The sequence below is a fragment of the Eleginops maclovinus genome, chromosome 11, assembly GCF_036324505.1.
Source record: "Eleginops maclovinus isolate JMC-PN-2008 ecotype Puerto Natales chromosome 11, JC_Emac_rtc_rv5, whole genome shotgun sequence".
Taxonomy (NCBI): Eukaryota; Metazoa; Chordata; class Actinopteri; order Perciformes; family Eleginopidae; genus Eleginops; species Eleginops maclovinus.
In genome coordinates, this window is record NC_086359.1 from 24,061,698 (window position 1) to 24,077,054 (window position 15,357).

At 39.1% G+C, this 15,357-nt stretch overlaps 1 protein-coding gene across 2 annotated transcripts in view; it reads left to right on the plus strand.

Annotated features, from left to right (window-relative positions):
* opcml (opioid binding protein/cell adhesion molecule-like) overlaps positions 1 to 6,727 on the plus strand; it is a 288,170-nt gene extending 281,443 nt beyond the window's left edge. For both annotated transcript variants that reach the window (XM_063895191.1, XM_063895190.1), the window contains 4 exons: positions 322 to 459; positions 737 to 857; positions 2,930 to 3,081; positions 4,082 to 6,727. In XM_063895191.1, coding sequence (XP_063751261.1) covers positions 322 to 459; positions 737 to 857; positions 2,930 to 3,081; positions 4,082 to 4,182 — 512 coding nt within the window. In that variant the 3' untranslated portion in view covers positions 4,183 to 6,727. The remainder of the gene's footprint in view (positions 1 to 321; positions 460 to 736; positions 858 to 2,929; positions 3,082 to 4,081) is intronic.
* Positions 6,728 to 15,357: the final 8,630 nt, after the last annotated feature.

Sequence of the window (15,357 nt, forward strand, 5' to 3'; positions counted from 1 at the left end):
TCAACATTTTTGGGGCTGACTTTATGCAGAGACAAACTTTTGTCAAGAGTTTGTAAATGTCTGAGCATGATGGGATGGGATTATGTTTATAAAACCAAGATCCAAGGAACAGTGAGTTGCTGGACATATACTTTATATATATATCTATATATAATTTACTTTTGTTGAGAAGATTTTTACACTGCGGTTCTGATGGCTGTCTGGTTAACAGCGCGGCAGTGATATGCATTTACAAGTGAAAATTATAATAAGGTCACTACACGTCTCTGAATTGCGAATACTACAACACATTTCTCTTTCTGTTTTTGTTTTTCTGCACAGGCACTCATACATTTGTGACGGAGGGGGAACATCTGGAGCTGACAGCCATCACCAAAGAGCAGTCAGGGTCGTACGAGTGCATCGCTTCCAATGACATTTCCAGCCCTGACATCAGGACTGTGCAAGTCACAGTCAACTGTAAGAGTCAAACTAATCACTCTGCTGGAAACATATGGTGGTGGGGCAAAATATCATCAAATAAAGCCCACTTTTTACCATTTTATTTTACTATTTGGTCTTATATGCACTCAAAATGAGTAACTGTTCAGTAACTGTCACTATCTTTTCTCTGACCGCTTCATATTCTTCTGTGTGTCACCTCACTTTTAAAAGAAAAAGGAATTTGCTAAAAACAACAAGCATTGTAGATTTGTTCTGTATATGACACCAACGTCAAGTATATTTTACTTTACAGATCCTCCCTTCATTTCTAAAGCGAGGAGTACGGGTACTGCAGTCGGACAAAAAGGAGTCCTGCAATGCGAAGCCTCTGCTGTTCCGAGGGCAGATTTCGAGTGGTACAAAGAAGACAGCAGGCGAGTCTCTCTCCTGAACTCTGAGATTCTGTGATCTGTAAAGGCATGACATTATTTGAAGTGAGAATCCATACACACTGCACACACACTGCTGCAGGGCGCAGACCAGACTACAGCATCATTGTAGATCAGTCATGGCTTTTCACACTCATCGTGTTTAAAAGAAGGCTTTTGAAGTAATACGGTGCTCCTTTTTTATTCTGCACGATGCTCTCTCAATGGGCAATACTGTATGTTAATTATCACATCAGGAAAATTCATTCAATTCTTTTTTTTCTTTTCTTGTTTTATGTCAAATCATATTTGAAGCAAGATTGGACACAGAAGCAACTATTATTATTTCTAAATTGTAAGTGGTTTATAAGTGTTGTGTGTCTCTGAGGTAAAGAAGAAATTCCAACAAGGTATAACAGGTTTTAAGTGCAGGCTGGAGACTGGAGCGATGTTTATGAGCCGCCCCTGAGCTGCTGTAAACACTGTTGCACTGTTAAATGGGCCCTGACAGACACAGCACTGCTCATCGGTCCCAAAAAGACAAAATCAGTCCTCAAGTGTAAAGGAATGAAGGTCGCTGATAAAACAAATGTTTACCATCCCCAAACATGAAATAAGAAATGCAGTGAATGAAACACGAGGGAGGATGTTGTGAACTGAAGGATGGAGTGCACACACACACACACACACACACACACACACACACACACACACACACACACACACACACACACACACACACACACGATGCATGTTTTAGTGATATGAAAAATGGTTTGCATTTGACAGATGATATATGTAAATATATATTTCTAGTTTCATGACAATCTGAATTTCAGAATCAGAAATCCTTTATTCGTCCCACAAAGGGGAAATGACGTTGTTACAGCAAAGTATAGAGACGAAGAGAATAGAACACTATTATTTAAAAAGGCATATATATATTTAAAAGAGGTAAGCTGTCAGATAGATAAGTAGGAAGCAGCAGTATGTATTAAAAGAATAATAAGTGTAGCATTGTAGAATGAAGTGTGGTATATCAAAATGATTATTGCACATAGTTACATAAATATTCCTGTTGCAGTAATGGATAGACTAACTAGGAGTAGCAGCCAGTAATAATGATATTCCAGGAACATATTGCACATAAGTGTTGTTGTAAAACAGAGGTGTCACAGTCTGTTTATCTCATTTCTATTTTTTTACATAATTGCACATTAGTGTTATCTACAACGGAGGTGTTTTATAGTGTTGTTATATGTGTGTGGGGGTCTACTAGGGGCCGTGGTGGTTATACAATCTGACCGCTGCAGGAAGGAAGGACCTGTTTAAGTACACCTGGCCGAGAATCAGACACATGGATCAGTCTCCATGCTATTAATATTGTACTTCTATATTGTGTTAGCTGTGATCGGCCACGCACAGTGTATATTTGACAGTCTTCTGATATATATCTTCCACTGTCGTTATATGTATATATTTTATTTTAAAAGTTCAGTTTTTATTTTATGTCTGTTGATTTTGTACTCCATTTCATGTTCACATCCATCCATCCATCCATCCATCCATCCATCCATCCATCCATCCATTCATCCATCCTTCCATCCATCCATCCATCCATCCATCCATCCATCCATCCATCCATCCATCCATCCATCCATCCATCCATCCATCCATCCATCCATCCATCCATCCATCCATCCATCTATCCATCCATCCATCCATCCATCCATCCATCCATCCATCCATCCATCCATCCATCCATCCATCCATCCATCCATCCATCCATCCATCCATCCATCCATCCATCCATCTATCTATATCTATCTATCTATCCATCCATCCATCCATCCATCCATCCATCAATCCATCCATCCATCCATCCATCCATCCATCCATCCATCCATCCATCCATCCATCCATCCATCCATCCATCCATCCATCCATCCATCCATCCATCCATCCATCCATCACTCTATCTATGGCCCATCGATTGACTGAAGATAAATATTATAAATAGAGGTAGAGTTTATCTTCCTTGCTGCTCTCCAGCCTTAAAGCCTCTCCTCTGTTTCCAGGCTTTCCAATGGACTGAACGGTGTTAAGATAGAGAATCAAGGTAAACAGTCCATGCTCGTCTTCTTCAACGTCTCAGAAGAGGACTATGGGAACTACACGTGTGTTGCAGTGAACAACATGGGAATCACTAACGCCAGCATAATCCTTTATGGTAAGAATGCACACGGTGAGTAAAAAACACACACTGGTGTGGATGAAAGTGTTAATTATGGTAAAATATTGTAATTTATTTTAAAATGGATTATGTTTAGAACATATCTATTGGTATGCTCGCAGCTGCACGTAGAACACACAAAAAAAATCATCCTGACGTGAAGGTCATCCGGTGTATGTTCCTCGCTGGTTTACCTTTTCATTTCTACCTTGCTCTAGTTTCCATGGCAATTTGCAGCACATATGTAAAGCTCTTATTTGCCAGAGATAATAAGCTGCATTCCCTTTAGCATCTGAGTTCCAGTTAATCACTGTTCATATTGAAGTAAACATGTAGTTCAAGCACTGATTCAAGCAGAGACGGGAAGTAACTAAGTAGATTTACTCAAGTACCGTACTTAAGAACGATGTTGAGGTACTTGTACTTTACTTGAGTATTTCCATTTGGTGTTACTTTGTACTTCTACTCCATTACAGTTCAGAGGTAAATGGTGTACTTTTACTCCACTACATGTATTTAATCCCTTTAGTTACTTTACAGATCTGGATTAATGATGGTAAATATAATCAGCCCTTAAATCAGACTTTAGTTCACCTGGAGTAAATTCAGCAGCTACCCTGCAGTATACAAAGCCATTCAAACTAGCTGCACCTTTACCAGCTCTGAGAACACTTTAATGATCAATCATTATAAAACATATCAGAGATATTATTCTGAAATGGACCAATCAAACAATGACTACTTTTACTGTCGCTACTTTAAGTACATTTAGATGAGAGTACTTTCTACTTTCACTGGAGGAACATTTTGAATACTTTTACTGTGACAGAGTATTCCTACACTCTGGTACTTCTATTTTTACTCAAGTACTAGATCTCAGTACTTCTACTTTTACTCAAGTACAAGATCTGAGTACTTCTTCCACCTCTGGATTTAGGTGCATGACATGTTAACGCTAATGCTGGAGTATTGTTCTAAGTACTGTGTTCTCCTTCAGGTCCTGGGGCCATGCACGATGTGAATGGGGCTGCCGTCCTGCCCCGGGTCTCGGTTTTCCTCCTGCTGACGGTAACCTCACTCTACCTGCTGAGGTTCTGATGTGAGAGGAACAACCTGCAAGCTCCTCTCAGCACTGAGCGGCAAGAACAGACTATTAGTCCTTCAAGAAGAACAGGAAGTTAAGAGTGCCAGTGGTTGCTTCTTAGTTTTCTTTCTCTTTTTCTTTCTGGCTTTGCATCAGAGTCTGTTCTCTGTACGCTCGCCAAGAGTGAGAGGCATCAATCGGATGAAGGGAAATTTGAATCATGCACTAATATGATGATGATGATGATGTTAGAACTACTGAGTTTGTGTCCCCCCCCAATCCTTTTTGTATGTGAAAAGGGAAAAATAAGAAAAAATATGTGTAACTGTTGATAGTTGACTGTTTATTGCTATTGCTAATATTGAAGTGTACATTCAGATTATTATAATTATTATTATTATTATTATTATTATTATTATTATTATTATAATTATTATTGTGTCATGTCCGGTTCAATATCTGTACAATACCATTAAGCTTTTTTTAAGTAAATGACAAAAAAAGTAAAAAATGCAATGTGGTTGATGAATTTTACTGTATTTTTACAGTTGTATGCAAAACAGAGTAACAGGTCCTTCATGATAAACACTTCAGACTAATAAATGGTAAACCTTGATTTCTCAGGCAAAGTCCCACAGCATAGTGCATCCAACCTTTATTTTTATCCTTACGTGTGTACAACATGTACAAACGTGTACAGACAATTCCTGCACTATTGTTTTCTGCTTTTCTGAAACACCTGTCATAGCAGCTTCACGGCATATTCACAAAACAATGAAGCGGTATCGTCAAACATGTATGATAAGCTTTATATGGGGAGAGGTGCTGGTTAGTACTAAGTATAAAGTCGATTAACATACAGATAACCTACACTGAAAAAAACTGAAACGTTGACTTTAATGAAATGTATTAAGTCAAAGGATTTCACATAACTGTATTAGGTTAGTTGAAAGCAATAATATTAAGTTGAACCTAATATTTTGGATTTGAACTAAATATTATTGCCTACCTAATACAGTTATGTCAAATCTGGTGACATAATACATTTAATTAAAGTCAATGTCTTAGTGTACAGGTAGTGCTGATGACATCATGGTTAATTAGCATCATGACACTGAGGTGAAGTCTTTACTGCTTTAAACTAAATTCATCTAGTCAACTTTTCAGCAGGATATTTTTGGCATTCAAGTATTGTTTTAAAACAGTATTTTTTAGTTTTAAGTTAAATATCCTACTTTATTAACACATGCATATTTCATAAATGCCCTTTGAGTTTCTCAGGCAGCCACGGTGGTTTTAATTATCTCGGTTGACCGCTGGGCTTTTATGCAATTTCTTATCGTATTCACACAGACCCACAACAGTTTGCAGCTTGTCATGTGTTTGTTTATTTATTTACTATAATTTAGCATTGCTTAACAATAAATACAATTTCAAATATCAATGAAAATGCATTCAATCACCACGGTAGGGTCAAGTCAAAAACCAAAATGCATATGGGAGTTAGTTTGTTTGTTATCTTTTCACATATTGTGTTGTATATGTTCAATGACATGACATTAGATTTACTGATAAGATAAACAGCTTTTTTTTGTTTAAGTTATTAAATTAAAAGTGTAGCTTGTATAAAAAAATAAACATGTGTGCGCATTTGGATGGATAACTCAGTAAAACTCTGGCATTAATAGATTTGTGTTTAGAAATGCAAAAGAAGGAACAAAATCAGACGTGGCTTTCTTTAGTTTGCATGTTATCATACCAATACATTTAAACATCAGTACACCAGAAAACAGCAGTTTAATCATATTTATCACCTAAGTATTAAAATGTAAAGTGGTGGAGAAGCAGGGTGAACGCCCTTGATTTAAAACTCCTTCCATTTATAAAATCTGGGGGGGAGTGGGTGTTTTTGACATTTTTCCACATTTGACTCCAGTCCACTCCCAGGCCTCCGATGACACCAGACTACTTCATGAATAACAAGGCAGCAGAGTCAACTTGAATAATGATGAATGTACCGCGCAGCTGCTATGAAGCTTTTTTCAGGTGTTATGAATGTCTGCTTTTAACCTGGTTTGCAGAAGCTGTTCCCGGGACTGCAGAGTGATCGATGTGTTCTGTGGGCAGCAGATGCATTTTTAAGGGAGGTTTTTTTAGTCTGCCTCGGACAGAAATGTACAGTGGTGAGAATATACTTAAAGCACAAGTGATTGATAATGTGATGTTCTGCTATTGTCCAGTTCACTCCTGTGCATACGTATGAGTAAGAAATGTGTTGAAGACAAAACAACAGGGAGGAGGTCGATGTATGTGGGAATGCTTTCGTTGTACTCACATGTTCAGTTATGTGCTCGTGATGATGGTAAACAGTCAGCTGCAGATTTTTTCACAGGATGTGATTTCACTTTTTATGGGTTTGCAAAAGGCAGATGAGACAGATGCTAAAGTTAAGGGTTATATAAACCTTTCCATCCCAGACAGGTTAACATGATCAGTACTGATGTCAATAACCTTGAATCAATTCCCGAAACCCCCATTAAAAGATAACTAATACTGGAATTTATTAACGTCTGTTTGTGCATATGTGTAATTTGAGTTTATTTTCCTTTATTTTCTATATATATGTTCTTAATTGTTTAAGGATGTCAGCATAATGTCACGATTTCTCTGTTTGTCTGGGTTTTATTTTGAAAAGTCTGCACTCCCCTACTTATTTCTGGTTATACTTCCTGTCTCTGTGTTCGTTTGATTACCTAATTGTGTTCACCTGGTGCTCCTCTGTTTTCCTCCCTCCCCACCTGTGTCTTGTCTTTGAGATCACTGTTCTTGTATTTAAGTTCTGTTTGTCCCTCACTTGTGGTTAGATCCTTCTGTTACGAAGAGCGAAGCAGGCAGGATCCAAACGTAGGGAAGACACAGGGTTAAACTGAAAATACCTTTATTTCAAGGCCTTTAGACAAAACAAATGGATCGGGACTCTCTTCCTGGATAACACATCCAAAATCAACGGAGGATCTAAAGTGAGGGACAAACAGAACTAAAATACAAGAGCAGTGATTACAAAGACAAGACACAGGTGGAGAGGGAGGAAACATGTTCATAAACTGGTTCAATGTCAATTTAAGTTTTAAATCATTGGTCCAGACCATGATACCATATATTACTATCTCCCCTAAGGTTCTGTTTTTAATTCAAAGTTGCACTAGTCACTTTTTTATGCATTAACTCTGCAAGACCTTATCAAATATCATGCTGACAAAGATCTACAGAGCATATTAGACCTAATAAACCCTATGAATTATCGGCTGAGCACCAAACAACATGGATATAAAGTTAGCAACCAGCTGATAAACACGGTGGAATATGTAAGGAGTTTGCAAAGGGTTAGCTGCAAAAAGAGGGTATACTGGACTTACATGTGTGGCCAGAAAGATCACCCGGAAAAAAACTGAAATGTTGACTTTAATTAAATGTATTATGTAAGCTCATGTCACTTAACGGTATTATAACGGTATGCAATTTTAAGTTGAACCTAACACTTTTTATTTGAACTTGAAGCTAATACTGTTGCTGTGTACTGGCATAAAATAATGTGGGGATACAGAACAAGAGAGAGAAGCAGAACATGGAGATGAAAAATTATAAATAATGACTGGGACTGATGTATGTTTCAGTATGTTTCAGATATGTAACAAACTGCAAGGCCGGATCATGAATACATTGTAAAGGGTTCAGATGATCCAGCAGAGGGACGTGGTCAAAGCAAATTGCCTTCATAACTTTATGTCTACGACATCATCCGGCAGTTGAAGAAGATGATATGTTCCGTATTTGGCTATTTACATTAAACAATAAAAATAATATTCGATTAAAGCTTTTAAGAAAAGACAGTTGGAAAGAATTTTGAATTGACAGCAATTGTATTAGGAGAGAAAGCATACGAACAGACTGCACCAGTCTGCCTCACCATCCAATATAATAACATATGTGCAGGAAACACTACCACGAATAGGAAAGTCCTCTGAATTACTGTAAAAAAAACACCTCTACAAAACAGAAATGCTCTACTGGGGTTGTCTCTTATTAAACAGGAATGTGGAATGTCACTGCTGCCAAAACTGAGAGGAATCCACAGTGTCAGCACAATGACACCAACATCTGCACATGTTAGATCCTTCACGTGTACCCCTGTTATCAGAGGGAGGCTGAAAAAAGAGCAGCATGCGGGGCAGGCTTGGTAAGTGTGCTGTCAATCAGGCTGCCTGTTACCTTGGTGTCTTTGACTGACAGGAGATGCACTCTAGTGACACATCTGTGAGACATGAATGCAAACTCTTGCCTTGAGGTGCTCCGTGTATAAATGCTTTTCTTATAACTTCCTACGATTGTGATTCCCTAACTGCTGGTTCTTTCCAAGGTCTACATTGTGCTTGACTACATTAATGACAGCAGAAGGAAATCAATTCCAGGTAAAGTTAAACAAAGTAAAAGCAGCATGATGGCATGAAGTGCTAACCTGCCAGTGGTCTCGAAGCACGTTGAACACCAACCATGTTCCAATTATAAGATCTATCCAAACTCACATTTTTCTTTGAAGAGGGATTCAAAGTCCTTTTTTTGTGTTTTGTTCCGACAAGAGTCAGCAGGGAACAAGGAACAAAAATAATTTAGCCGTTTTTAGATAATACCCCACATAGGACAACTGTGATGTAATTAAATAATCCCGCTGTAAAGCCAACGTCTGGTTGGTTATAACAAAGTTTAAAGAATAACTGGATTACTCTTCTGTTTCATTGCTCACAATCTGTATTCTCCTTTGTGATATATGTCACACATAACACAGTTATAAAATGTTTTCAGATATATCAGCATCATTGCAGACCCTTTTAATGTCAAGTGAAGTCTAGCAACAGCTAGATTCATCAATCACTGCGTTCTGTTCTCTGCTTTGTCCTCAATTCAGGTGGTTAGGATTACACCACTTTGTAAGGACGATTTCAGAAAAAATGAGCAGCTATGGTATTATCAGCAGCCTGTCCCCCTGATGTAATCATGCATACAATGCTCACATGCAACATTCATATTTCATGATATGAACATATGTACCAGCATGATTCCATCATTCCAAACGCTTCCATCATATGCAGTCACATTATGTCCACTGTTCTCTCAAATTTCTAAATGTCTGCCAAATAAATGTAACAGTTATGTCTTGAATTCCATGAATATAATATCAGAGGATAGCCCCAGAGGAACAATAGATGCAACAGATGAAGAGTCCCTTCAAAAAGCAGCCCAACATATTTCCATTCAGAATTCCACTTTGTCCACTCTGTATTTCAATTGTATAACCAAAACAGTTTGCCAACCAAAGACAGCCGTGTCAGAATAAAGATATCTGCAGTGTGTCGTCAGGAGCTGCAGGAAGGCTGCTGGATGGCTTTGCCTTCTCCTCCTCTGTCTGCGTGTAACTCTCCAAGCACATGATTAGAATCCATCTCTGTGATGACTCTGACTCTCTGCCAGTGTTAAAAAAAGATCTAAGTATATTTTAGTCATCTGAGTCTCTGAGTTGAGCCCCACAACTCTGCCTGCTGATACAGGACATAGCTGTCAGTCCCTCTGCCTGCCTGAGTCCTGCTGCTTTTTACATCCGTTGGTTTATCTGCCTCACCATCCTTCTTAGAACCTTTATCTTACATTTTAATAACCCAAAACATTCCAAAGCCTGTGCACATGTACCCTGATTCCTTCCAGTGGCCTCCTGAAGGCACCGATAAAGATTTGATTTCACTGGGCTGCCGTCAAATGATAAATCTGCATTTCTGTGTGGAAGATGAGGCAATGAATGTAAGATTTTATTTGTGAAGAAAGAAGGAACATGGTGATGCGTTCACGGGCTGTCTAAAGAAATATTTATCGACATTATTTAGAGTATGTTTGCGGGGGCAGCCGGTTAAATGCATCATCTTCTTTGACAGGTGGAGGTCATACCCGTAGTGCAGGGATGAATCAGATGTCTGAACAACTGTTGAGGTCCCCAGTGTGTAGAAATCTTCTTTCATGAGACTAAATCATCTGCAAAGATGGGAGGTGAGCATGTACAGTACTGTAAATCATGTCCTATCACCTACACATGGTTGTGGTCTTGTCTTTTCCACTTCCTCCACTTACACCAGTTTGGCTTTTGAATAAAGTCAGATCATGCTGCTTACAAGAGGATTTGAGCACCTTCAAGGTGTCAGCCTTTGAAACCCGGCCCGTGCTGCATTGAAAGATAAGAGTTCATGTTGCCCTGTTTTTAATGAAGCCCCCTGATGTATTTGCCATAACATACTCATCTTCTTGTCCTCACTGTAGTCATATCCATTGTCTTTAAAAAGCAATTAAAAGGAGCTTGACGAGATACAATGTAGAGCTAACAAACATTGTCCGACAAGAGACGACTGGGAGCATCTTCAAACCCTTTATACACAATCAGGGCAGCTGTACTAAATGTTGTGCATTTGATTTATCTTAGGTGACACAACTTGAAACAACTATGAAGCAATGTTTAGAAAATTATTTCCAAGTGCAATCTATAATTATGCACTTCACAAAGTCAGGTTAAATTCATTTACATGTATTCTGTTAGCTGTCAAAACACACCTCTTCTTCTTCTTTTGGATTGTAGACTGTGCTGGTAAATGATGACTGATTTGATAAATGTTGAAATGAAGTGGTATTCCAGCAGGAATGGGCTGTGAGTTGAAAACAGGTGTTATTCTCGGTCAGTGAATCCTCTCCCACATCTCGTGTAAAAGCTCACAGATCCCTTCACTAGGTTCTCAGCTTCAGTCAGAAGAACAAAACCAACTTTGGCAGGTCCCTGATTCATTCCTCATGTGCAGTTTCCCTTTACAGAGAGTCTGAGCAGACGCTAAAGTCTCATAAACTGGAAAAATGCAGTATTCTTAATCCATGAAATGAGGAAACACAACATTTAGACTTTATATTTCTGTGTTAGCAGTTTCCTGAGGTTACAGAAACACTAACTCAATATAGGCTTGCAACTAGTTAGTGCCAGTTCTGATAACAAGTTCTTGACACACTTCATATTAAGGCAGAGATACCAACCATTACATACATTCACATTTACTGTCCCAATGTTCCACAGCCGTACACATAGATATCACATAGCAACACAGCAGAACATAGCAACCATCGCAACTGCACACACAGATGGCTTCTTTGGATGTATATCAGAAGTGAATTGACCTTTATTATTTTTTGTAAACTTGTATTAATGTATAATGCTGCATGACAATATTGTAAAATAACTACAACAATGCTAAAAGCACAACAACAACAACAACCGTGTGATTACCAGGTCCAAAATGGCGTTGTTGTATATCCTTTAGGACGGTAGTTAGAATATAAATTCTGCCTTAATGACACATATTTAATGTGTTCTATTCCTATGCAACACAACTACAACAGTTAAGACTGTTACATATTATTAAATTAAGTCTCAGAATATGTTCTTTATTCTGAAGTCTTGCTGATGACTAATTTGCTAGTAGTTTTAAATGGACCTGTGTTGCTGTTATCTCTGTTATACTTTATGTTATTTTATTTGGTTTATTAGTGTAGTTGAACAAGAGTATGCAGAAGGACAGAGGGGGAGAGGAGAGGAGGGGAGAGCATGCATAAATGTCCCTCAGGCCTTATTGCACATGGACAGGACTGTTGTATACTATAGTACCCTATTATATCTTTTTTCAACACTATATTACATAACCTGTTTCTGATTGGCTGAAACACCAAACAGACCATTGCAGCATCCCATAAACCCTTCTGTTTCAGCCCTGTTCCCAAAGTGCTGATTCTGAGTCTGTAGCTTTAAATGCTAATGAGCTGCTGCTGGCCACGCCCCCCTGCAGAGTGATTGGTTTAAATCGGTGCTCCAGGAGGAGATTCAGGTGGTTATTGGCTCATGGTTTAACAACCCAAAAAATGGCCAAAAGTGGCCAAATATGATCAGCTCATTTTCAGGTATTTATATAGATGGATCAGGACAAAAAGAGAGGGGATCTTTGTTCCTGAAACTTTCCAAATCTGTTAACACACTGGGGACACTTATTTATGTATAAAAGACATGAAAAGTGGATTTTACATTAAACTTTATCTTTAAAATAGGTGAGCTACGTTCTGTCCCGTCAGTAACTCTAACCGTTAGCCATCCCATGGGACTCGCTTTAGAATGGGGAGCACATCCTAAACAAAGACTTTACTTAGTTATTGGAACCCAATAAAACGTGTAGTTATGAGTTATGTTTTCATAAACATTTGTTTTAGTGTTATTGATAGAAAGTAAATATTCCACCTATTAGGCTTGGGTTTTAATTCATGAACAACCACTTTATTACCTATCAATCAATCAACCCATCTGCAGTGCTCACTGTGTCCTGCTCTGTCCTGGGGATATGTGAGCTGTTTTTATTTACAGTAACTTCAGAAAATTCCTAACCTCTGGTCTCACAGCTTCATCATTTTACAGTTTGTATTTATTTTGTGTTGTGTACAAGATCCTGGCAATGTAGAAGTGGCACCCGGGGTTTCTTTTGTGAGTATTTGTTTTTAGGAAAATTCTCTCCAAAATATCTACTTAAGAAGAAAAGAAAAAAACACTCCCCTGACTTACTACTTTATATCCAGATTCGGCAGCTCGTCAATGATTCTTGTTTGCGACAACATGGAACATCCGGATTTGGGATTTCTCCCATTCTCCCCTCACATACTCTTTTAGGCTCAATGGAGTTGGATTTGGAGTGTTTGTTAGAGCAGCATCCTCAAATGATTCCACAAATTCTCAATGGGATGTTTGGAATCGGACCAGGGCCTCCCAAAGAATTCCAAACAACATTCTGAAACCTTTCCAGTTTTAATTTGGCTCGGGGGGGGGGAGTGATCTGTTTCACATTTTTGGGATTGCCTGTCTCCAGAATTGATCTCTAGCTGTATATATTTCCTTCTAATTCATGTCTATTCATTTGAATGTGAGACAGCCATCTCAAGGACATTTAAATAATTAGAATGCAATTAGGAGGGACGCTGCAGAGAGGCTGAATACCCACTGACTGACACTGAGATTCTCATTTCTAATTTATTTCTGGGAGAAAAATGTAAACTGTAGATCTGTGACCAAAAAGATATATAGTGAAAAAAATGTAGTCTGTTTGAAATGCAGGCTTTAACACCACCAAATGATGAAATCAAATTAAAATCTAGGTTAAATTGAACATAAAGGCTAAGTCACATTTTCTTGTTTGTTATATGAGGATTTCACAAATGCCATACTTTCCTGATGAGTTCTGTATGGATGATAATGAAAAAAATAAATGTACAATTGTTTTAGTATTTTTACACTGTGCGCAAGATTATGATGCAAGTGAGTATTTGGTCATATCATCTTTTTAATGCATACTTTCCAACTCCAAGCTGTATGAACTGAAATGTGTATTGGATTTAAGCATATCAGGTGACAGGTATTTGGGTAATGAGGGAGGGTGTGGCCTAATGAGGTCAACACCCCATATCAAGGTGTGCATAATTATTAGGCAGCTTCTTTTCCTCAGGCAAAATGGGCCAAAAAAGAGTTTCAACTGACTCTGAAAAGTCAAACATTTAAAAAATGTGTTCAGAGGGATGCAGCACGCCATGATTAACGGACCATCCAACATTTTGTGGCAAATAGTCAACAGGGTGGCGAGAAACGTGTTGAGAAAATAGACGCAAATTCAGTGCCAAAGATCTGAAAAGCGTCAAACGGGAAGCTACCAGTGCTGTCATATTCCAGAACTGCAACCTACCTGCAGGGCCCAGAAGTACAAGTTGTTCAGAGCTCAGAGACATGGCCATGGTAAGGAAGGCTGAAACCCGACCACCATTGAAAAAGACACATGAGTTAAAACGCCAAGACTGGGCCAGGAAAGACATCGGGGAATGTTGTATGTGTTGTGATGTTTGTGCTGGAGCCGCACAATAATAATGCTTATGACATTTATCCAACGTGGTTGCATCCATTGGCATGGGCATTAAGCTTGACCTTCTGAGGAACTGCAACCAGAAGTGGTGTTCCATCATTTGAGAATGACACCACCGCCTCCTTCTGATGGCGTCTGTAGCGTAGGATAGTTGCGGCAGGGAGGCATCCCACTAGCCTGGCTAAACCAGCCTACGTACTTCCGCCCAATTTCCTTTTACTCCTGTAAGTGAGACTGGGCAAGAACTCATTACGTACGATTACTGGAACTCAGAATTCTATAGGTCCAATCAACGAACAGTGGGAGGGGTTAAGAGCGATTACGTCGAAGTTGGTGCCGAGTTTGAATTGTAGTCTAGTCTGTAGTTCAACAATGGTGATGGAGGAAGAGACGCTACTAGCTATCCACTCAGTTGTTTCAACTCTTGGAGGAATTCTTCCTTTTTTTCAAATAATTGTTTCGAGTTACAAATTGTCCCCTGAATCCTTAGGTTACATTGACAACATTGACACATGTCGTTGACAGCCATTTTGACAGCCACGCTCGCAGGTAGCGATTTGTTTACTACTGTGAAAGTGGAAGTAGGAAACGTCAGGTCAGAGCCTACCCTTCGGCGCATAACATACGTCATTTCCGAACGTTAGTGATTGGTTAAGGGAACTCCAATGATTTTAAACTTCAGACAACTTTCCACCCATCACAGTAATCCAAATCCAATGACTGTTCCAGACTGTATGCCGGAGAGAAGCGAAGTCAAACAGGCTGGTATTACCAGGCTAGCATCCCACCGCCCCATCAAGAACATGTTTGGCATCACAGGATCTGTGAGGTCTGATAACACACAGCCTAAGGCTTTGGCATTCCACTTTAATAAACAAGGTGAGGAGGACCACTTGCAGAGCCTTCTTGACAGATTGTATCTTGTGCTCCCAGGCACCATCAAAGTGGGGAGATGCTGGTGGGTTAAAGCCAAACTTGATCCGTTTCTTGGCAAGTTCCTCTTGCAGTTGGGGCTTCATTTAAGCAAACGCCTCCTCAAGCTCCTTATCTGCTCCCTGGAAGTTTGTCCCCTGATCCGAGAAAATCTCAAAAGGGGTGCCCCACCAAGCGATGAATCGCCTCAAGACCAAGAGGAAGGCATCTGCGTTTCTCAGTGCGCCGCCC